At 46.4% G+C, this 24340-nt stretch overlaps 1 protein-coding gene across 4 annotated transcripts in view; it reads left to right on the top strand.

Moving 5' to 3' along the window:
• LOC115481737 overlaps positions 1–24340 on the top strand; it is a 63604-nt gene that overhangs the window by 25448 nt on the left and 13816 nt on the right. For all 4 annotated transcript variants that reach the window (XM_030221085.1, XM_030221086.1, XM_030221088.1 and 1 more), the window contains 3 exons: positions 831–1030; positions 2746–2849; positions 16900–19944. In XM_030221085.1, coding sequence (XP_030076945.1) covers positions 853–1030; positions 2746–2849; positions 16900–19944 — 3327 coding nt within the window. In that variant the 5' untranslated portion in view covers positions 831–852. The remainder of the gene's footprint in view (positions 1–830; positions 1031–2745; positions 2850–16899; positions 19945–24340) is intronic.

Raw genomic sequence — 24340 nt, 5'->3', positions numbered from 1 at the left:
ACAGTTGTGGGTAGTGGGGATTTGGGGGGCTCAGCACACAAGGTAAGGGAGCTATGTACCTGGGAGCAATTTATGAAGTCCACTGCAGTGCCCCCTAGGGTGCCTGGTTGGTGTCCTGGCATGTGAGGGGGACCAGTGCACTACGAATGCTGGCTCCTCCCATGACCAAATGCCTTGGATTTGGTCGTTTTTGAGATGGGCGCCCTCAATTCCCATTATAGGTGAAAACCGAGGTTGGCCATCTCTAAGGTCGGCCTAAATTTTGGGATTTGGGCGGCCCCGGACTGTATTATCAAAACGAAAGATGGGCACCCGTCTTGTTTGATAATACGGTTGGCTCCGCCCCTTCCCGGGGTCGTCCCCGTAGATGGGCGCCCTTAGAGATGGACGCCCCCGTTCGATTATGACCCTCCACGTTACACAGAAAATGCTGAGCTTCTAAATGTACATTTCTAAGTTAACCTCCTAAATTTGTGCCCTATTTTCAGCTGAAAATTCCTCTTAATTTAGGAGTTTAAAAGTTCTGTTTATTAACATTCGCTTGCCTAATTGATGAACCTAGTGCTGAAAATCTGTGTTAAACTCCTATTCCCTACCCTAGATCCGTACTGTTATCACACATTTTTTTATGCTCTTAAATTTTAGAGTTTAGTGAAATTTTGTGTAAAAATGTATGCACTCAGCCATAGTAAATTTTCAAAATGGCCAATTTATGAGAATAACTTTCAAGGTTAGGAGCGTAAGTCCTTTGAATATTGGACCCACAGTGACTGAGGTTGCATCCTATACTGAAATCTCACTGTAGACACTGTTGTTTTTTGACATTGTAGCTTTCTGTGGAGCATAAAAAGAATGGAGACAAGGACGGTCCGCGTGGAGGGCCTGCCCACTGAAATAGCCCTGGAAAGGCTGAAGGATAAGCTTACGATCTACTTCCTGCGTTCACGCAACGGTGGAGGAGAGATTGAAAATGTTGATGTTGTTCAGGAGTTGCCGGCCTATGCCCTTGTGACTTTTGAAGAGACAGATGGTAAGATTTGTGAAAACCAGGCAGAATGCACTGACATAAAATCAGATGGGCGTTGTTAAGGAATTGGGAGGGTCAATGGTCGGGGGAAGGGTGGCAGCCAGTGTCTTGTAAGGCTCATTGAAAACATAGGAAGTCATTTCATCAAATGATTATGGTTGATACCTTTCTTTGAGACAGAGGCATAGCCAGACTCGTTATTTTGGATAGGCCCTTCCACGTGCACGTGCCCCCTCCCCCCCCCCCCCCAACCACACACCACAAATATCTTCCCAGAGTTATTTTTTTTAAGAACATAAGAGGGAATTATTTTTCACCTACCCTACATCTTCTCCCTCTCCTCTGCGGCGTCCCAGCATCTGCGCTCCTGTCTCTGAACTCCGTCTCTCCCCTCGGTGCCTGCAGCAATTCATTCTCACTGCTTGCGCAGGCCCCGCAAGGCTTCTATCTGCCATGTCTCACCCTTGCTGACGTCACTGCCTGTTTCCTGTCTGACGGAACGCTGCAGATGGAATCCTGCGGGGCCGGTGCAAGCAGCGAGAATGAATCGCTGCAGGTGCCAAGGACATCTGTACCGACACTGAGGAGGGAAGGGGTTCAGAGACTGGAGTGCAGATGCCGGACACAGTGGAGGAGAGGCAGCAAGAAAGTAATGTGGTGCTGCAAGTGGGGGGGCCTGTGCCCCCAGGCCCACCCATAGCTACACCACTGCTTTGAGAATAACCTCACATATCTTCAGAGGAAAAAATAAGACACAGAATCCAAATAAGAGATGCTGTTAGGCAAAGGATATTGATTATTCTACTGGATCACTGAAAATCAGTTATTACTAAATATCTGGTGAAGGTAACGAGCAGGGCCGGTCTTAGCAAATGCTGGGCCCTATGCAGACCAATCTGATGGGGCCCCATCCTAGCCCCGCCCCCACCCTAGCTCCAGGGCTGGCCACCCCTCCCTCCGAGCTCCCGAGCCATCCCCAGGGTTCCCCAGCTTCCTCCCTCCCAGCTCCAAGGCTGGCTGGCCGGTCTCTCTCTCTCCCACCCACCAGCTCCAGGCCCCCCTCCCTCCCCGCTCCAAGGCCTGTTTCTCTCTCTCTCCCTCCCACCCACCAGCTCCGAGGCCCCCCACCCAGCTCCAAGGCTCCCTCCCAGCTCCAAGGCCCCCTCCCTCCCAGCTCCAAGGCCGGCTGGCCGGTCTCTCTCTCTCTCTCCCTCCCACCCACCCACCAGCTCCAAGGCCCCCCTCCCTCTGAATTTTAAGTTACCTCGTCGTCGACGTCGGAGCGGCCGGCAGGTAGCAGCAGTCGTGAAAAGCGTGCGAGCTGCTGGGCAGCGCTTCGGGAGACTTCCTTTCCCTTCCCTCAAAACGAGGGCGGGACCAGAGCTGAACGAGGGAAGGGAAAGGAAGGCTCCCGAAGCACCGCCCAGCAGCTCGCACGCTTTTCACGGCTGCTGCTCCGACGTCGATGACGAGGTAACTTAAAATTCAGAGGGCGGGGGGACTGGAGCTTGGGCGGTCGGGGCAGGGCGACTTCAGGCGCGCCGCGCAGGGCCCCCTTGAGCGCGAGGCCCTATGCGGTCGCCTCGGTCGCCTGCCCTAAGACTGGCCCTGGTAACGAGCAGCACACAGGATTGAAGGTTTGAGGAGGATATGGGACGGGGTGGATATCATTGAAGTAATAACTCTACCTCTATCACTCTCTTACACTTTTTCTCTAGTGGCCCAGCGAGTGCTGCAGATGAAGGGCCATATCCTGTCAGTCAGCGGCAAGTCATATCCATTGAAAGTAACATCCCCATCTACTGAACTCAGCCCTGATGAGGTAAAGTATTGTGCCGAATATCAAACATGTAAATGAGACGTGACCAATTCACCTGCAAATGCGCAGTAGAGTCCGAACGTTGAAAGAGCAACAGTCTAGAGGCGGGGCGACTCCACCCCGACCGCCCGTCGAGTTCCACTCCCCCTACCTCAGAATTGTAACGTCATCAAAATTACGTCGTCGGGGTTATGGCGAAAGGCGGGTGGCAGTGAAAAGAATGCGAGCTGCTCGGCATTTCAGGAGCTTTCCCTCTCTCAGCTGTGGTCCCGCCCGCCCGGAAACAGGAAATGAGGGCGGGACCAGAGCAGAGAGAGAGAAAGGAAGGCTCCTGAAGCGCACAGCTCGCATGCATTTCACTGCTGCTGTAACCCGACGAAGTAAGATGACGTTTACAATACAGAGGGAGGGGTGCCTCGGAAGGAGGGGGCCTTGGAGCTGGGAGACAGGGAGGGAGCTGGGGGACGGAGGGGGGCCTTGGAGCTGGGAGAGAGGAGGGGAGGGAGGGGGATGGTCCTGGAGCTCGGAGGGGATGGCCCTGGAGCTCGGAGGGAGGGGTGGCCGGCCCTGGAGCTCAGAAGGAGCTCGGTGGGTGGAGCTAGGATGGGGCGGGGCTAAGATGGGGCCCCATCAAATTGGTCTGCACTAATACGTGCCCGTTTTACGGGCTTAATGGCTAGTTTATTATGTAATACAATACACTGTCCTGCTACTACTACTACTTAACACTTCTAAAGCGCTACAAGGGTTACACAGCGCTGTACAGTTTAACAAAGAAGGACAGTCCCTGCTCAAAGGAGCTTACAATCTAATGGACAAAATGTGCAGACAATCCAATTGGGGCAGTCTAGATTTCCTGAATAGAGGTATAATGGTTATGTGCTGAAGGCGACATTGAAGAGATGGGTTTTGAGCAAGGATTTGAAGATGGGTAGGGAGGGGGCTTGGCGTATGGGCTCAGGAAGTTTATTCCAAGTATAGAGAGAGGCGAGGCAGAAAGGGCGGAGCCTGGAATTGGCGGTGGTGGAGAAGGGTACAGAGAGGAGGGATTTGTCCCATGAGCGGAGGTTTCGGGTAGGAGCGTAAGGGGAGATAAGGGTAGAGAGGTAATGAGGGGCTGCAGATTGAGTGCATTTGTAGGTTAGTAGGAGAAGCTTGAACTGTATGCGGTACCTGCTACTTGCCATTTTGGCTTAGTGCAGATTACAGAAGATTTTATTTCTCAACGATTTTTATTGATGACAAAACAATACAGTAACATTATACAGCCATCTGGCAGTAGCAAAAGTACATCCAGAAAATTTGTCTGGAGTGTTCCTATACTTACATGATGTCATCAAATTATAATTCCCAACACTTTTATGGGGGAACAATGAACCTTTCCGCCCTTCTAGAACCCCCCTACCCAACCCCCCACCCTCTCCCTCCCCCCGTCCTAGTCTTCTCACCCCATCCTCCCAACAGCCCCCCCTACTAATCCCCCCTCCCCCCTCCCGTCCAGAGACCTGAAGGATCTGAATCCAATCCACATTTAAAGCTCACCCTGCATTAAGAAGTAAACTCCGACCTCTAGGGCTTAGGATGCGTAAGTAGGGGACCCCAGAGGGCCAAAAACATAACTCTCTTTCTCTGCGAGGATCTAATCTCACCAGCCTCCCAAGAAACCAGCAACTGATTCCGCCAGTGCCAGTATACGGGAGGGTCTTTAACCGTCCAATACTGTAAAATACACTTCCTAGCTAATAAACACATCTTGCGAAGCATCAATACTGCAAAACGATTCTGACCTCTAAATGACCCCGGAAGATCTAAGATTAATTGTTCAACAATTCCTAGAATCTTAATTCCAAGTCGCCCTTCCCAAAAGCCTCGAACCTGAGTCCAAAATCTTTGCAATGCAGGACAGCTCCAAAACATATGTAGCAACGTACCTGGACTCTTTCCACACGAGACAATTTGGGCTACGGTTCCCTCCCATGTGTGCTAATTGAGTCGCTGTCACATACCCCCTATGGATACATCGGTATGCACATTCTCTCAATCGAGCATCCGATACCAACGGGTATGCGCGCCACTGTACTTCCATGCCCAGCTCCCTTTCCCACGCGCGCCTCAGGGGCCTATAGTCTCTGGGGGGTTGCCATCTACTTAATGTCTTACAGAGCAAGGAGACCATGACCTCTCCCTCGCCCACTGAGTTGAAAAATTCTTGGAGTTTACCCCCCAATTGACCGGATAAGGAAGCCCCCGGCAGCGAAGCCACATAGTGTTGTACTTGTCTTATGGCAAATCTATTACCCCAGGAATCCCCCACCTTACTTAGCAAGTCCGCAGTTGAGAGGGGCTGCCCATCTCCGTCCACCAGATGCGCCAAACATGTAACACCCCGACTCGCCCAGTCAACAAAATGTCGGCTCGACATCCCAGGTAAAAACTCACTATTCCCACATATAGTAAGCTGATCTATCACTGTCGGATCTCCTCCAAGCCGACGTACAAGCCATCTCCACACCTCTCGGAGTGGTCGCAACATCACGCTTTTACGTAATCCCTCCGGTAAATTACCAGTTTTATGATGTAACAATGAAAAAAGCCAATAAGGTTCAAAATATGCTTTCTCCAGCGCTATAGGGGTATAACGCTGTGTACCCAGGTACCAGTCTCCCAGATGACGTAACTGACATGCCTGATTATATAGCGCTAGATCAGGCATTCCCACCCCACCGTGGCTCCAACTGCCAATCAGGTGGGAGAATCGAATCCGTGGTTTCCTACCCCTCCAACAAAATTTCGATGCTAGTGTATAGAATTTCTGAAGATCTTTCCGATATAACCAGATTGGTATTGTCTGCAAGACATAAAGCCACTTTGGAAATAGTACCATCTTTATGAGATTTATTCTACCCAACAGTGATAACGGCAGATCCAACCAACCTTGTAACACATTCTGGGTCTCCTCCAACAGCCAATTAATATTTAGTTCGTGTAAACGAGAGGTATCCACAGGCAACAAGATTCCTAAATACTTAAAAGAGGTTTGCGCCCTTCTCAGAGGAAATTCACCTCTCCATCATCTCCAAACCTCCTCTGATGAGGCTAAAGCCTCTGACTTGTCAAGATTCAACCGGAGACCCGCATAGTCTCCATATTCGGAAAAGATCTCCAGTAATGCACCCAAAGATTCTTGCGGGTTCGTCAAATGAACCAAAATATCATCGGCAAAAGCCGCCACCTTAAATGCCTCTTTCCCTATCTTCATTCCGGCTACTGCAGGCTGCCTCATTATGTCTCTCAATAAGGGGTCTAACGTTAGCACAAATAATAGGGGCGATAGAGGGCAGCCTTGTTGCGTTCCCCTGCCTATGGCAAAGTCTGGTGTTACAAGCCCATTGACTGAGATGCGGGCCCTCGGCTTCGAGTATAACACTTTAACCCCTGACAAAAATCTACCGGAGAACCCGTATTTCCAAAGAACCGCGTATAAAAAATCCCAATGGACCCGATCAAATGCTTTTTCCACGTCAAAGCTTATTAATAAAGATTGTTTATTCCCTCTACTGCTAACTTCTAAGGAGGTCAACACTCTACGGACGTTTTTCCCTACTTGGGAATCATGTATTAATTCCGGCAGAATCCTCGCTAATCTATTCGCCATGATCTTAGCCATTAGTTTGACCTCAAAATTTAGGAGTGAAATAGGCCGATATGATGCAGCTAATTCCAGGTCTTTTCCTTTCTTGGGGATTACGATAATGCAAGCGGTGTTTAAATCTGGAGGCACCTGTTCTTGATCTATTAAAGTGTTGAACATTGCAGTTAAAGGGTCTATTATCTCTTCCCCCATTATTTTGTAAAATTCCGCCCTGTAACCGTCCACCCCCGGTGCTTTAAACAGCTGGCTTTGATTAATAGCCAGCAGCACCTCCTCTGATGTAATAGGATTGTTGAGCTTCTGCTCATCTTGTGGAGATAGACTTGGCAGCTGTAACTGCTCTAATACTTGTCCCCCGACAAACCTTCGTCCGACGGGCTTTCATATAGCCCTTTATAATAGTTATAGAAGATCTCGCTAATTTCTTGATCCATAGAGACTCTTGTATCTTGCCCTCGCTTCATGGTGAGAACCCTAGTTTTCCCTTGCTTAGCCGCGATCAACCGTGCCATCAGACGCCCCCCTTTGTTGCCGTGCTTATAAAGCTGATACTTGTAATAATTCTGTGATCTCACAGCCTTTTGGTGAAGTATTTCATTTAATGCCATTTACAGGGACAGTAAATGTTGTTTATTCTCTAGGGAAGGCTGTCGACCATAACATCTCCGAGCCTTGCACACTAGCTGACTTAATCGCAATATTTCCTTAAGTTGGGCCTTACGTTTATGTACCATACAGCTGATAATTTCTCCACGGAGCACTGCCTTGGCTGTCTCCCAGTAGAGAATTGGATCATCAGCGTGTATTCCATTATGTAATTTATAATCTCGCCAACTTTGGTGTATGGAAGCCTTAAAAGCTGGGTCCCGATAGAGCTCCACGGGAAACGCCCATCTACCATGTCCTCTCTGTTCCCCCCCCGGGTGACCAGCACATTTCCACCCAGACATGATCCAAGATCACAGTGGCGCCTATAACCGAGCTCATCACTGAGCCAAAAAGCTGCTCTGAAATCAGCAAATAGTCAATTCGCGCTTGCGTTCCATGCACTCGGGATAAGTGCGTGTAATCCCTCCCCTGTGGGTCAAGGGTCCACCAAACATCACCAGCCCCATCTGCCGACAGAGATTAGGCAGCCCCCTATTCTCCTCTCCGAGAATCTGCCTCCGGGCCCCTGTACTATCCATCAAAGGATCCATCACTGTGTTGAAATCCCCATCCAGTATTATGGGCAAAGGGTTATGTCGTAACAATCTTAAAGTAATCATCCTATAAAACTTCCGGTCATATTGGTTCGGGGCATATACATTCCCAAACAGCACTGTTTGACGGTTTATGGTAGCCTCACAGATCAAAAATCTCCCTCCCGGGTCAGTGAATCGTACTTCCAATTTGTCTACAATCCCCTTTCTGAACAAGATGGCAACCCCTCCTTTTATCCCCCGAGCCTCTGCAGAGATGCACTCCCCCACCCACCAGGTACGCAGTTTCGCATGTTCCACAGCTGATAAGTGGGTTTCCTGCAACAGGGCTATGTCTACTTTGTGTCTTTGCAAGTGTTGTAATATTTTAGTACACTTAATGGGAGACGTGATCCCTCCTACATTCCATGTCACAACTTTCAGGGATCCCAGTTCTCGTAAGATACCAGTCCTTTAGATCTGTACCACTTTTGCCTTGAAGAGGGGTGTCCCAGCCACCCCCCCCCCTTTTCCAACATGCTCCATCTACCTTCCTTCCAAAACCTTATTAAGCGAAACCTCCAGGTCCCTACATCCCCCAACCTCTAACCCCCCCACCCTCACCCCTACAACCCCCCTCCCCTCCCCCACTAACCCCCTTTTAAACTCCCCCAGCCCCAAAACGGGACCATCACATATAACGCCCCTTACCCCCTCACCCTCCTGTAAACCATTACCACCTCAACCGTCCACCCCTAAAATTCCCCTACAACAGCAACATATGAATATAGAAAATTGCTCACAGAACCTGTGCATTAGTAACTTATAAATATCGAGACCTCTGCATCTGAGTCCTCAGCAGATCTCCGCTGTTCTGTAGGGCAGTAACCACTTTCTCCGGGTTCCTCTAGAGTCCCGCGGCTCCACCAGCTATCTCAGTCCGTCTGATCCCGGACCGCTGGAGCAAAAGTCGTCTCATCTGTTCCCCACAGAAACTGATATTCCATTCTCTTTGGCGAGGCCCATTTGTATTCACCTCAGGTCTCTCAGTTTCCATGCTGACTCCCCCGGGGACGAACATATGGTGGGTGTACTTTATTCAATGGTGCAACTGCACTCTCCCTTTTAACGTATGAGCAACTGCTAAGCCTCCATATTGAAACCAACAGCTAACATGCAATGTAACAGTCAACAGAATTCTAACAGAAACAATTTGTAATCCATGCCTTGTAAGGCTATAGTGCCTTCATCACTCCTCCATAGGTCATTTATGAATCTCATGACGCCTTCACGATCAGTGCTCCTCTATAGAACTCAGGAAGGGCTGCGCTTGTTCCACGGCAGTGAAGGTCTTTGTCTCCGCCTGGTAAGTTACTCGCAGTTTTGCCGGATACTTCTTTTCAAACAACTTCGTATAAATCGGGGAAAACTTCCTTCGTTGCATCGCCACTGCCGCAGAGTAGTCCTGAAAGCAGAGAACTTTTTTGTTTCCATAGCGCAGCTCCCGGTCCTTCCTCAAGGCCTGTGCGAAATTCAATAAACGGCAGATCACCACTCGCGGCCTCGCATTGTCTGAGTGCCTGGTGCGCTCTTTCCACCTGAATGGCACCGAGATCCTCTGGGAGCAGCAGCTGTTTTACAGAAGATTGTAAAGGGAGAAAAAACTTTGCCAATTATAAACGTAAATAAAAATAGTCAAAAAACATATTTAACCAGAAGTCTTAATATATTTCCTAAAAAGATAGGATTTCAGTAACTTTCTGAATCTAAGGTAGGAAGGTTCCATTCTGGGTGCTAGAGGTAAAGAGTTTATTTATTTATTGCATTTGTGTCCCACATTTTCCCACCTATTTGCGGGCTCAGTGTGGCTTACAATACATTGTGAATGATGGAAGTACAATAAGTTATAACATGATAAGAGTTCCAGCATTTAATTGCTTTGTATGTAAAGGATGCAGGAAGCAAAATCACTTGTTACATATATTGATTATGGATGGAAAAATAATTTTTTTTTTAATTATTTATTTATTTATTGGGATTTATTAACTGCCTTTATGTAGAGATTCACCCAAGGCGGTGTACAGTAGGTGCAGTTTAACATCAAACACAATTTTGTTGACAGCACAACGATAGTAAAATGTATAATATAAACCTAAATACAATGAAAGAGGAAAACTTGAAAACAGCAAACTGCAAGCTAATCAGACTACCATGAAACGGGATCAAAAATGTACATGTTTAACAGCACTGAAATTCAAATCATAACCCAGGGAACTTGGCTCATTGAGCCTGCAAAGCACTCCTGGTAGTTGGTCCGTTCCCTGATGGGATTCACTCCGTTCACAGGACAAATCCCTCCTCTCATTACCCTTCTCCACCACCGCCAACTCCAGGCTCCGTCCATTCTGCCTCGCCTCACCCTATGCTTGGAACAACCTTCCCGAGCCCTTACGCCAAGCTCCCTCCCTGCCCATCTTCAAGTCTTCAATGCTGCGTTCGGCACCTAACTCAGGAAATCCAGACTGCCCCAATTTGACTGCCCCTTTCGGACTGACTGTTCACTTGTCTTTTAGATTGTAAGCTCTTTGAGCAGGGACTGTCCCTCTATGTTAAATTGTACAGTGCTGCGTAACCCTAGCAGCGCTTTAGAAATGTTAAATAGTAGTAGTAGTAGTAGTAGTAATCTGTCCTGATGCTTCTCCTGGATAGCTGATTTCCACTGCACCTCTCCTGAGTTTCTCCTCCTGAAGGCAAAGTGGTGGACTGGTCCCCTTGCAGACTCACCTGGGAATCAGTGCAGCAACTCCATAGGTTTGGTTCTTGTTTCTTCACTGCTTCTCTCCCCTGTGCAGTGGCTGTATTAGTCAAGTCACAAGCTCCCCTTGCATTTAGTGGTGCAGTAGCCGAGGAACAAAAGCCAAAACCCTAGACACGGCTTTTATAGTTCCTCAGTTTCCCTCCACAGGGGTGTCTCCTACTACTGCCATTGCTAGGTAGAAGGATCAGCCCCAGTTTTCTAGAAATTGCAAGCAGTGGTGTAGCTACGTGGGGCCACAGGGGCCTGGCCCCCTCCCAAATTTACTGTGGGCCCCTGGTTTTGCTGGCGGGGGTCCCCAACCCCCACCAGCTGAAGTGTTGTCCAGCGTTGGTCTCCGGCGCTGCCGCGTTGCCTGCCCTGCTCTGTCTTCGCCTCACGTCTTGCACGCTCCTTTTAGTGAATCAAAGTGGTGTACGTAAAGTCGAGAAATGGAAAGGAACTACAATCCAATGATAGGTCAAGAGTGAGAAAGGGAAGAAGACAGCAAAAAAACAAAAACAACCCAGAGAGAGAGAGAATAGATGGGCCTTGACAAGGGCTCTGAAATGATTCTTCAGCCCTCATTTCTGGAGGGAGAGAGTTCCAAAGAACAGGGGCAATGTGTGTGTGGACTCCAACCTAGAGCCAAATAATGGTGGAACAGTAAGGCAGTGATCTGGGGCAGAGTGAAGCATTCGGGAAGGTTTATAAAGGGTAATAAGGCTGGCAAGAGGGAATTCCCTGGTGAAGAGTTTTGTAAGTTATCGTGAGAATTTTGTGGTAAATACACTGTTTAATTTGTAGCTAATGATGGTGCTTCAGGAGGGGAGAGATACAATCATAATTGTGGGCCCAGGAAAGTATATTGCAATTTGCTTTAAAAGTTTGATGTAAGCCACATAGAATCCGAAGTTGTTCAGGATAATGCAGAGTACAAATGCCATAAATAAATATATGCACGGATGTGTTTTGAATTGTCTGCAACACACATGAATGTAAAATATGTTTTAACATTTATACCAGCCATGATGTTGGCGTAACTGCTAGTGCCTACATGTACAGGCATAGGAACATAAACGTTGCTGAGCTGGCACAAACCGAAGGTCCATCAAGCCCAGTATCCTTCCTCCAACAGTGGCCAATCCTGGTCACAATTACCTGGCAAGATTCCAAAACAGTACAATGCATTTTATGCTGCTTATCCTAGAAATAAGCAGTGGGTTTTCCCAAGTTCATCTTAATAATGGCTTATGGACTTTTCTTTTAGGAAGGTATCCAAACCTTTTTTTAAACCCTGCTAAGCTAACTGCTTTTACCACATTTTCTGCCAACGAATTCCAGAGTTTAATTACACATTGAGTGAAGAAATATTTTCTCTGACTTGTTTTAAATTTACTACTTCATAGCTTCATTGCGTTCCCCCTAGTCCTAGGATTTTTGGAAAGAGTAAACAAATGATTCACGTCTACCCGTTCCACTCCACTAATTAGTTTATAGACCTCTATCATATCTCCCTTCAGCCATAAAGCTGAAGAGCCCTAGCAACTATAGCTTTTCCTCATAGGGAAGTTGTTCCATCCCCTTTATCATTTTCGTTGCCCTTCAATGTACCTTTTCTAATTCTGCTATTTTTTTTTTGAGATATGGTGACCAGAATTGCACACAGTATTTGAGGTGTTAAAAATAGTGGAAACTATTATAAAGAATAAAATTACAGAACATGTAGACAAACAGTGGAGGAGTGGCCTAGTGCTTAGGGTGGTGGACTTTGGTCCTGGGGAACTGAGGAACTGAGTTCGATTCCCACTTCAGGCACAGGCAGCTCCTTGGAACTCTGGGCAAGTCACTTAACCCTCCATTGCCCCATGTAAGCTGCATTGAGCCTGCCATGAGTGGGAAAGTGTAGGGTACAAATGTAACAAAAAAAATAGATACTGTTGGAGATTCTACATGGAATGTTGATATTATCTGAGATTCTACATGGAATGTTGCTACTATTGGGGATTCTACATGGAATGTTGCTATTCCACTAGCAACATTCCATGTAGAAGGCTGCGTAGGCTTCTGTTTCTGTGAGTCTGACGTCCTGCACGTATGTGCAGGACGTCAGACTCACAGAAGCAGAAGCCTGCGTGGCCACATTGGTGATCTGCAAGGGCCGACTTCTACATGGAATGTTGCTAGTGGAATAGCAACATTCCATGTAGAATCTCAGTAGCAACAGTGGAGGAGTGGCCTAGTGGTTAGGGTGGTGGACTTTGGTCCTGGGGAACTGAGGAACTGAGTTCGATTCCCACTTCAGGCATAGGCAGCTCCTTGTGACTCTGGGCAAGTCACTTAACCCTCCATTGCCCCATGTAAGCTGCATTGAGCCTGCCATGAGTGGGAAAGCGCAGGGTACAAATGTAACAAAAATAAAATAGATACTATTGGAGATTCTACATGGAATGTTGCTACTATTGGAGATTCTACATGGAATGTTGCTATTCCACTAAGGACGTCAGACTCACAGAAGCAGAAGCCTGCGTGGCCACATTGGTGATCTGCAAGGGCCGACTTCTACATGGAATGTTGCTAGTGGAATAGCAACATTCCATGTAGAATCTCAGTAGCAACAGTGGAGGAGTGGCCTAGTGGTTAGGGTGGTGGACTTTGGTCCTGAGGAACTGAGTTCGATTCCCACTTCAGGCATAGGCAGCTCCTTGTGACTCTGGGCAAGTCACTTAACCCTCCATTGCCCCATGTAAGCTGCATTGAGCCTGCCATGAGTGGGAAAGCGCGGGGTACAAATGTAATAACAAAAAAAAACAGAATGTGGATTTTGATTTGTTTTTGATGCTGAAGCCAAAACTTGGTCGGTTTCTGTTTTAGGGCCTCGGTCTGCACAACAATTTGTTATCAACCGAAATGGCAAACACCTTTATGGTACTTTGTAAGCCACATTGAGCCTGCAAATAGGTGGGAAAATGTGGGATATAAATGTAACAAATAAATAGACATGGTATAATGGAACAGAGTCAGCATGGGTTCATCCGAGGGATGTCTTGCCTCACCAATTTGCCTCATTTATTTGAAGGCATGAATAAACAAGTGGATATAGGTGAGCCGGTTGATGTAGTGTATCTAGATTTTCAGAAAGCTTTTGATAAAGTTCCTCACGAGAGAGAGACTCCTGAGAAAATTAGAGTCATGGGATAGGAGGCAAGGTTCTGGTTTGGATTAGGAATTGGTTATTGGACAGAAAACAGAGGGTAGAGTTAAATGGTCATTTCTCTCAGTTGAGGAAGGTGAACAGTGGATCTGTACTGGGACCGGTACTATTTAACATATTTATAAATGATATGGAAATTGGAACGAGTGAGGTGAACAGATTTGCAGATGATACAAAACCATTCAAGGTTGTAAAAAACACGTGCGGATTGTGAAAAATTGCAGGAAGACCTTAGGAAATTGGAAAACTGGGCATCCAAATGGCTGATGAAATTTAATGTGGAGAAATGCAAAGTGATGTACATTGGAAAGAATAATTCGAATCATAGTTACCTGATGATAGGGTCCACCTTGGGAGTCAGCGCTCAAGAAAAAGACCTGGGTGTCATTGTAGATTACGCTGAAATCTTCTGCTCAGTGTGAGGCAGCGGCCAAAAAAGCAATGGCCGGATGCTAGTAATTATTAGGAAAGGGATGGTGAATAAGACCGAAAATACTATAATGCCTTTGTATCGCTCAATCGTGTGTCTGCACCTTGAGTATTGTGTTCAGTTCTGGTCGTCATATCTCAAAAAAGATATAGCGGAATTAGGAAAGGTTCAAAGAAGAGCGATCAAAATGATATGAGGAAAGGGCTAAAGAGGTTAGGGCTCTTCAGCTTCGAAAGAGACGGATGAGGGGAGATATGATTGAGGTCTGCAAAATCCTGAGTGGTTTAGAACGAGTAGAATTAAGTCGATTTTCTATCTGTTCCAAAAGTCCAAAGACTAGGGGACACTTGAGGAAGTTACATGGAAATACTTTTAAAACAAATAGGAGGAAATTTGGCACGCGCTACAAATGCATTAGCCCTACCCAGTGGTGTGCTGGTAAATGTTTAACAACAGGCTCTCTCCCCGGTCCCCCTCTGCGCCCCCCCCCCGTCCCCCTCTGCACCCCTCGTCCCCCTCTGCGCCCTCCCCCCCCCCCCCCCAGATTGCAGAGCTGGCTATAGCCGGGGAGAGAGCCTGGGGACGACGACAATGCATTACTCCAGGAAAAAAAAATTAAATGATCCCAGGTTCCAATCTAATTCATGTTTAATGTGCGATAAAATGCCATAAATAAGTAAATAAATATAAACTTTTAATGTTGAGCACCTGATTCTCAAAGTGAACATATTCCAAACACTATAATGAAAATAAAATGCTTTTTTTTCTACCTTTGTTGTCTGGTGACTGTTTTTCTGATCATGCTGGCCCAGTATCCGATTCTGCTGCTATCTGTCCTCTTAAACTCCGTTTCCAGGGCTTCCTTTCCATTTATTTCTTTCCTTTCCTCCTTTCTTCTTCATTTCTGGTCCTCAGCTTCTGCCTATTTTCTTCACCCATGTGCAGTTTTTCTCCTCTCTTTCTTTTCCCTCATCTCTTCTCCTTCCTCACTCTTCCCTCCCCTCCATTCACGTTCAGCATTTCTTCTCTCTCCCCCCCTCTCCATCCACCCATATCCAGTGACCCTTCTCTCCCCCTGCCCTGCATGCACCCAGCGACCCTCCTCTCCCCTGCTCTCCATGCACCCATACCCAGTGACCCTCCTCTCCACTGCCCTCCATCCACCCATGTCCAGTGACCCTGCATGCACTCATGCCCAGCAACCCTCCTCTCCCCTGCCCTGCATGCACCCATACCCAGTGACCCTCCTTTCCCCTGCCCTCCATCCACCCATGTCCAGCAGTGACCCTCCTGCCTCCTCTCCGCTGCCCTGCATGCACCCAGCCATACTCAGTGACCCTCCTTTCCCCCCCATCCACAAATGCCCAGCGACTCCCTTCTCTCCCCTGCCACCCCCTCCTGAGTTGTTGGCGAATTCTCCTCCCCGCTCCCTCCCTCCCGATCCGCTCCCTCCCTCCCGATCCCTCACGTCACCGACCCGACCTGTCTCTTCGCATTCTTCGGGGCAGGCAGTCTTGCCTGCCCGCTGCCAGAACTGACTCTCCCCCACTGGCGCTGCCGCTGCCGGCCGGTTCGCGCTTCAAAATGGCCGCCGAGACTTCAGCAGAAGTCTCGCGAGGCCGCCTCTGGAAGTCTCGGCGGCCATTTTTAAAGTGCGAACCGGCAGCGCCAGCGGGGGAGAGTCAGTTCTGGCAGCGGGTGCCCCGAAGAATGCGGAGAGTCAGGTCGGGTCGGTGACATGAGGGATCGGGAGGGAGAGACAGGACCGGATCGGGAGGGAGGTAGAAGAACAGCTGGCTCGCGCGTTTCAGCAAGAGCCGAGCAAAGTTAACAACCGGCTCCAGCACACCACTGGCCCTACCGCTGCTTAGTAAAAAGGGCCTCATAAAGACAATAAAAACGTCTGAGAATCATTCCCCCAGAACCTCAAAATGAATGGATGGAAGGATAGATAAGTATATATATATATTTTCCACATTTTCAAAGCACTTAAATTTACACACAAGAAAATAAAAGATGTAATCCTAATTGCTGAAGAATAAATATGAATAGCTAAAAATGATGGAAAAATAGTGAGGATTACATCTTTCATTTGCTCATGTACGAACACTTGCTCAAAACAAATATTAAATATGTACAGTTCTAGAATTTACGTTCCTCAGTTTTTTACATGATTAATTTTTATGCTTTATAGATATGGTCACCTTAATTAATTAATCCATTATTTTTTAATTTGTGGGCACGATTGTGTGGAATTTGTTGCTGGAGAATGTAGTCAAGGCTACTAGTAGTATAGTTAAGTAAAAAAAAAAAAGTTTAGACAAGTTTCAGGACAGGTCCATTAACAATTTTCATATACGATCATAAGAGATGCCATTCTGAGACAGACCAATGGTTGAGCAGGGACCGTCCTTCCCCATGTTTTAACTTGTACAGCGCTGCGTAACCCTTGTAGCGCTATAGAAATGCTAAGTAGTAGTAGTAGTCATAGAAACATAGAATATGACCATTGAGCCCAGCATTCCGGGTCACCTGGAAGATCCCAGCAGATCCTAATAGACGAGGATGTTGTTCTTCGGGGAGTGAGATGCAGGAAATATCTCCATCAGGATCCGCCAGGTGCTTCCAAGTGACCTGTGTTAGCCACTTTGGGATTGATAGACTATTCGTCTGACCCAGCCTGACACATCTTGTGTCCTTAAAATCTAGGGAGAGCAGTCGGTGCTTGCTTCTGAGTCTCATGTGATTTGCCATCTCTAATACTTAAATCATATTTACACAGATCTTTTCCAGAGTCTCCATGATAGTTGACTACAGAAGATTTCCAGACAGCATCAAACATTCCATGAAGAGTCTGAGGGAAATCCATAAGGACATTCAGTTTAGCATTGATCAGACAGAGGAATTATTCACCGTGAATGGGAAATATACAAAAATTCAGGCTTTCAGCCATGATGTTATGAAAATGTTAGGCATCGAAAATAAGAACTTAAAAGAACTTGTTTTACCACAGAGAAACATTGAGATGGATGATGAATCCAAGTTTAGAGTTATTCGAAACTCAGAAGAGGTCAGTTGTCCTTTGCCGGAGTCCAAAACCAGGAACCAAAAATCTAAGGCTGAGAAACAGAATCAAAGGTTTGAAGCTGAAAAGGGAAATCCAAGGTCTAAATGTGAAACACAAAATCTAAGGATTCTTGAGGTTAATGGTCTAAAAGCTAAGTACGGTAACTTTCAGCATGAACAAGATGCTCAACAGTTGGAGGACTTTTCTTTGGTGATGGATTCTGACATATACATGTACATTCAAAAATTCCACCAAGCAGAATTCCAGAAAATATTATTCAAGCATGAAGTGGAAGTGGTAGATGTCAGCAGCAATGGCATAACTACATTGTACCTGCAGGCGGGCTTTGAAACGGGCAATCACATTGGCAGTTTGACAAAGGCCCTCTATGATCTTCTGCACCTGTATCAGCGATTTGAAGCAAGTCTTCGTAAAGAGCAGATAAGCAAAATAGATTTGAAGTATGACAGCAGGTCCCTTCAGAGGGTGCCCAAAGAGATTCAGAAACTATGTCCCTCTCTCCTTTGCCTTGAAGATGATGGGTGCTTTTACTTAATTGGCAATGTAATTGACTTATCCCAGGCCAAACAATACATTCAAGATTTAATGCCGCCAAAAGATATGGGGAAGTTGGTTAAACCATCAGAACTGTTGCTTTCCCAAAACAGTGGAACTCACCAGCGGACAACCAGTTCTGGAAGTTCAAAAGAACATGAAACTGATAAAAAGTCAAGCCCCACCAAGTCTGAACTGAAAGGAGAACACAAATTAGCAGCTAATTTCAGCCATCCAAAAGCTGAGGTGTCTCTTCTAAAAACAGCATTTCTGGCTGATAAGGACAGCATGCGCCCATCAAGTATTTGGTCCAAGGAAGGTGACAATCAGAAAACCAGAGAAACGTTACTGAGCACTCAGCTCAATGAAGAGCATCCAATTCGTGATGCTGAAACAGTAGTCTTTCCTGGACCTGATACTGGAGAGAATGGGCAGAAGGATCCTCCAGTGACTGACAGGATGAAAGGAGACATCTCGCCCAAGACTTCTGAGACCTCTCCATCATTCAGCCTGGACAGGTGTACTAACAATCTTCAAAGCACTGGCACCAGGAAGAGTTTAGGTCCCATGAAACCATATTCACATGACAGTGCACTGCAGTATTTGAGTCTGTACAACACACAGGGAACATCTAACATTTTAGACTCTGAACATTCCAAACCGAAAATCACTCTTAGGAGATCAAACAGCTTTTCTGCCGGCAGATTGAAGGAAGCCAACCCATCTTGCCCAGAAGCTAATGTCAAAGAGCACAGCAAAGTGGTGAAGGATACTGAGATTTTGGATGAAATGTGTTTGTACACTTGGTTGTGGTCTTTTATGAAACAAATGTCAAATATTACAGAGCTATGTAATGGAAGTGGAATTCAGATTGATGAAGAAACCACGCAGGATATCACCATTTTAAAAATCAGAACCGATAACAAAACAAAGCTTGACTTGATCAAGCAGTACCTACAGTCTCTCTACCAAAGTTTGTCCACTGAGCTCACCTACCAAACCTTTAGCTACTGTGAGCTTGGTGTTGAAGGCCCTCATGATGAGGCATTAAATGAGTGGTACAGCAATTTAATAGGCCATTGTAATAAGCTTAGACTGAAGAAGCTGGAACACAGCGTGCATCTGACATATCCCAAAGAGGCACAGTCGAGCATAACAGAAGAACACACTAAATTTATCATGAGTAGATCCAAGGCCTTGAGGCATTCATCACAGCTGTATGCCACTGATAAACATATATCTGGACAGCATCGAACTAAAGACGTGTACAGCTCTAATCCATATTCAGTTCCTTATAGTTCACCATTTGTTGTAGACGTTTCAGATCGTCAAACTTACTTGAACAGAGAAGAAGCTACTGGAGAAATGAATTCTGACCCTCCAAGAACCTCAGACAGTCTTAGTGATTTTCAGGGAATGGAAGATGAGGAGGATTCAAATAGACCCAAAGAACTACTAGTACTAAGTAGCGATGATGCCAAGTATAACTTGGTGACAGGAAATGGTGCTTGCTTAGGACAGGCGAAAGCTTTTCAGGAAGTCAGCATCTCTGAAAAAGAAGCTCTTGCTCATCTAAGAGACCCGATGAGGCTAGAGAATGGTGGGACGGAGATGGATATTTCCAAAGTCAAGAAAATGCTTCCAGATAAATTTCAGCTTCTGAAAAACAAGTCTAAGGGAGGACTCCAGGATGATACAGGAAATCAGAGATCTGACATTCGCCCTTGGGATGGCGGCCCGCTTTCATTGCCAACAGGACTGTATAACACGCAGCAGAATATTGCAGGACTGAAGGCATTGAATGAGCAATCAGATTTCATTTCTAAGCTGAGTTCAAGTGGCCAAACGAACCTAGATAAGTGCTTTTTTCCAAACCATGGGACCCAGGAGGAGAGCGCAGACAAACCTCAGCTAAGACACTCCAACCTTGGCCAAAAGATAGTGGAAAAAAAGGCCAGGAATTGTGACCAGTGTAAGCAAGGAGATATTGGAACAGCCACTGCCCAGTGTGGCCACTCCTTCTGCAGGAATTGTTTCTCAGCCTCAGAAGACACATGTACAGCTTGCTTGCGTTCCTCTCCAGTTGGCGCTCAACATGCAGTCAGAGGAACAATGACCCATGCAATCCTGTCTAGCAGCGTCATGGGTTATTACCAGGACCCAACCTTAAAGATCATATATGACATTCCTGATGGGGTACAGGGGGTAAGTAGACTGAATTTTCTGATGTGTTATTTCTGTTGGTTATAAGAACAGGAAAGGAAAAAAATACATTAGGTAAAGCTGCACTTCATGTGAAACTGAAGTTACTTACCTGTAACAGGGGTTCTCAGTGAGTGGCTAACCAGCTTATAATCGAAAGAGAAAAACGCCTATATTTCGACCCAAATCGGGAGATGGGCGTTTTTCTCGCAAAGGCACCCAAATCGGTATAATCGAAAGCCGATTTTGGGCGTTTCCAACTGCATTCCATCGCGGAAACGAATAAAGTTGATGGGGGCGTGTCGGAGGCGTGGTGGAGGCGGGACTGGGGCGTGGTTATCAGCCGAGGACAGATGGGCGTCTTTAGCTGATAATCGAAAAAAAAAGGCGTTTTTACCGCGATTTTGGGTCACTTTTTTGGACCCTTTTTTTTCACGAACAAATCCCAAACAAGTGCCCCACCTGCCCAGATGACCACTGGAGGGAATCGAGGATGACCTCCCCGGACTCCCCCCAGTGGTCACTAACCCCTTCCCACCAAAAAAAAACCCACTTTAAAAACTTTTTTTCCAGCCTCTATGCCAGCCTCAAATGCCGTACCCACCTACATGACAGCAGAATGTGTTCGATCCTCTCACAGCCTTTCCCTGGGTCAGATGTGGCTCTCGGGTGCAGTACAGGGTCACATCAGCATTGCATTGTGGTGGGTGTAGGGTATTGGGCTCCGTGATTTCATTAGCTTCTGTTACAGTCTCACGATGTTGGTAGTTGGTAGGCTCTTCTCCCATGGTGCTTTTCCCCCTGCCTACTGGGTCAGAGTGTGCCCTGTTGTGTTTCCGGTAGTCCATGAGGTAGTGGCCATTTTTGTAAGCCAGTTTTAGATCCCTTCTATGTGTTAGCCACGTTAGAGAACTTAGTTCTTACCTTGAATGTGGCTGAAAGAGGGCATTGTACAACATTCTGCTAGCTCTGACCTGCTAATCTCACTACCAGGGAGACTCGTTGCCAGTGGTGGGGCACAACCTCTGATCTGCAGTTAACTGTGAGTAAGCGAGCTTATTTCAATAAAGGACGTTTTCGGAGAGATTAGTCTTCAGGTGTAAACTGGTGTGCCAATGTTATACAGCAGTAACAAGTCCTAGAGGCCTGCGTGTATGCAGGTCCCTGGAGCACTTTTAGTGGGTACCGCAGTGCACTTCAGCCAGGTGGACCCAGGCCCATCCCCCCCCCCACCTGTAACACTTGTGCTGGTAAATGGGAGGCCTCCAAAACCCACTGTACCCACATGTAGGTGCCCCCTTCACCCCTAAGAGCTATGGTAGTGTTGTACATTTGTGGGTTTTGGGGGAGGGAGGTTGGGAGCTCAGCACCCATGGTAAGGGTGCCCAGTTGGTGTCCTGGCATATCAGGGGGTGAGTGTACTACGAATCGTGGCCCCTCCCACGACCAAATGGCTCGGATTAGGATGTTTTTGAGCTGGGCGTTTTTAGTTTCCATTATCGCTAAAAAAAAGAAACGCCCAGCTCAAAAACGTCCATTTTTTCGAAAATACGGTTCGGCCTGCCCCTTCACGGACCCATTCTCGGAGATAAACGCCCATGGAGATAGGCGTTTCCGTTCGATTATGCCCCTCCACAGCTACTAGAGGGGTCCTTTGCACATACCCAGAAGGTTTTCTGGAATTTTCTGAACCTTGAAGAGCAGATCCGATAGGCACCACCAGGCGATAACATCACCTGTGTGTGGCTGCCTTATCCAGTTTGTTCGCAGCCTATCTCACACAAGGGCAGGATGTGAGGTTTGCTGGATATAAAATGACACCTTCTTCCATGTTGAACCAGAGATGCCAGAGAAAATTATTTTAACCTGTAGCTCTCCCTCCCCTTTCCCCTTTTAATCTGTTGTCGACATTCAAGCTAGTCAATCTTGCATACCACTGATGACTTCTAACTCCTTCAGGTGAAACCTGGCCTTGAATTATGAATTGCAGCTACTCTATCCAACCAAGGGGTGCCATATTTTTACGCATATACCCCCAGATTCTATATACTAGAGATCCGTGCCAAAATGCAAGCATATTCTGTAACAATGCACGTAACTTAATTGGTGTAACAAGCCAATCAGTGTTGTTAACTGCACTTAGCAAGCAATAATGAACACTAATTGTCAGTAATTAGAATTTACTCGCACAATTTGCTAAGTGTATTCTGTAACACAGTGCGCCTAAGTTCTAATGCGCGCAGACAAAAAGAGGCATGGTTATAGGTGGGGAAATGGGTGTTCCTTTGGGCGTTCCAGCGCATGTAATTATAGAATATGGCCCAGTGTGCCTAAATCTATGCGCCAGGATTTACGCCATGTTTTTGTTGGTGTAAATGGATGAGCGTAGTTTTAGGCACTGGGATATCAACTAAGCATATTCTGTATTCTGCGCCTAAGCTTATAGAATACGCTTAGGCGGAAATATTTACCGCATGGATTTTTTAGGCACCATATATAGAATCCCCACCACCACCACCCATAACGCAACCACGTATATATAAACATTGCTATAAATGTTTATTTTTCTAAGACACACTAATGGCCAAACTAACACATTTGTTTTTAAGGACTTTTCTTTTTGGGCTTTTGTAGGCATTATCGCTGCACCAAACCTACTAAAAACCTAAAAAGAAAAAGCCTTATAAAGAAACGTGCTCTTAGTGAAAATCACCGTGTCGTAGTGAAAATACACCAGCATAGCATGCCCACGCATATAGAGCTAGATTCAGGAAATGGCGCTCAAAAATCATCAGTCGAAAGATAATCACCTGTGCCGATTTCTGTGCCAGAACTTATACCTGCTTAAACCAGGTGTAATTCCTAGTGCCCAATTCGGGCATACATCCTTGGTACTCTATAACACTGCATGCAAATTTTAGAAAAGCCACTGATCCGCATGTACCTCCCATGGCCACATCTCCTTTTGAGTTGCACGCCATGGGATTTGGGTGTGCAATGTTAGAACATAAGAATAGCCATACTGGGTCAGACTAGTGGTTCATCTAGCCCAGTATCCTGTTTTCCAATCCAGGTCACAAGTACCTAGCAGAAACCCAAATAGTAGCAACATTCCATGCTACCAATCCTGGGGGCAAGTAGTGGCTTCCCCCTTGTCTTTCTCAATAACAGACTATGGACTTTTCCTCCAGGAGCTTGTCCAAACCTAACTGCTGTTACCACATCTTCTGACAACAAATTCCAGAGCTTAACTATTCGTTGAGTGAAAAAATATTTCCTCCTATTTGTTTTGAAAGTGTTTCCATGTAACTTCAATGAGTGTCCCCTAGTCTTTGTACTTTTTGAAAGAGAAAAAATCTGATTCACTTCTACTTGTTCTACACCACTGGATTTTGTAGACATCAACTATATCTCCCCTAAGCCGTCTCTTTTCCAAGCAGAAGTGTCCCAAGCACTTTAGCCTTTCCTCCTACGAGAGGAGTTCCATCCCCTTTATCATTTTGGTCGCTCTTCTTTGAACCTTTTCTAATACCGCTATATCTTTTTTGAGATATGGCAATCAGAACTGAATGCACTACAGAGGCATTTTAGTATTCTCAGTCTTATTTACCATCTCTTTCCTAATCATTCTTAGCATCCTGTTTGCTTTTTTGGCCACTGCTGAACACTGGGCAGAATATTTAAGCATATTGTCTACAATGACACTTAGCTCTTTCTCTTGGGAACTGACCCCCAAGGTGGACTCTAGTGATTATGATTTGGAATGCTAATGTACATCACTTTGCATTTGTCCACATTAAATTTAATCTGTCATTTGGACGCCCAGTCTTCCAATTTCCTAAGGTCTTCCTGCAATGTTTCACAGTCCGCATATGTTTTAACAATCTTGAATAGTTTTGTGTCATCTGCAAATTTAATCATCTCACTCGTTCCGATTTCCAGATTATTTATAAATGTTAAATAGCACTGGTCCCTGTACAGATCCCTGCGGCACTCCACTATTCACCCTCCTCCATAGAAATGACTGTTTAACTCTACCCGCTGTTTTCTGTCCAATAACCAATTCCTAATCCACCACAGAACATTGCCTCCTGTCCCAGGACTCTTTAATTTTCTCAGGAGTTTCTCATGAGGAACTTTGTCGCAGTGGCGTACCAAGGGGGGGGGGGGCGGTGGGGGCGGTCCGCCCCGGGTGTCAGTGGGTGGGGGGGTGATCCGCTTTGCTCCCGCTGCTCCCACTTTACCTTTTAAAAAAAATTTTGAAGCGTCGTTGCAGGCAGCGCCTTGCGTCTGCTCTGCTTGTTGTAAAAGAAGTAAATCTCTTTGCTTCGTCGTCGTCGGGCCTCATTATGTCCCGCCCTCCTCTGAGGTAATTTCCGCGAGGGCGGGACATAGTGAG

This window comes from Microcaecilia unicolor, chromosome 12 (assembly GCF_901765095.1).
Source record: "Microcaecilia unicolor chromosome 12, aMicUni1.1, whole genome shotgun sequence".
Taxonomy (NCBI): domain Eukaryota; kingdom Metazoa; phylum Chordata; class Amphibia; order Gymnophiona; family Siphonopidae; genus Microcaecilia; species Microcaecilia unicolor.
This window is presented reverse-complemented; position numbering and strand designations above follow the sequence as displayed.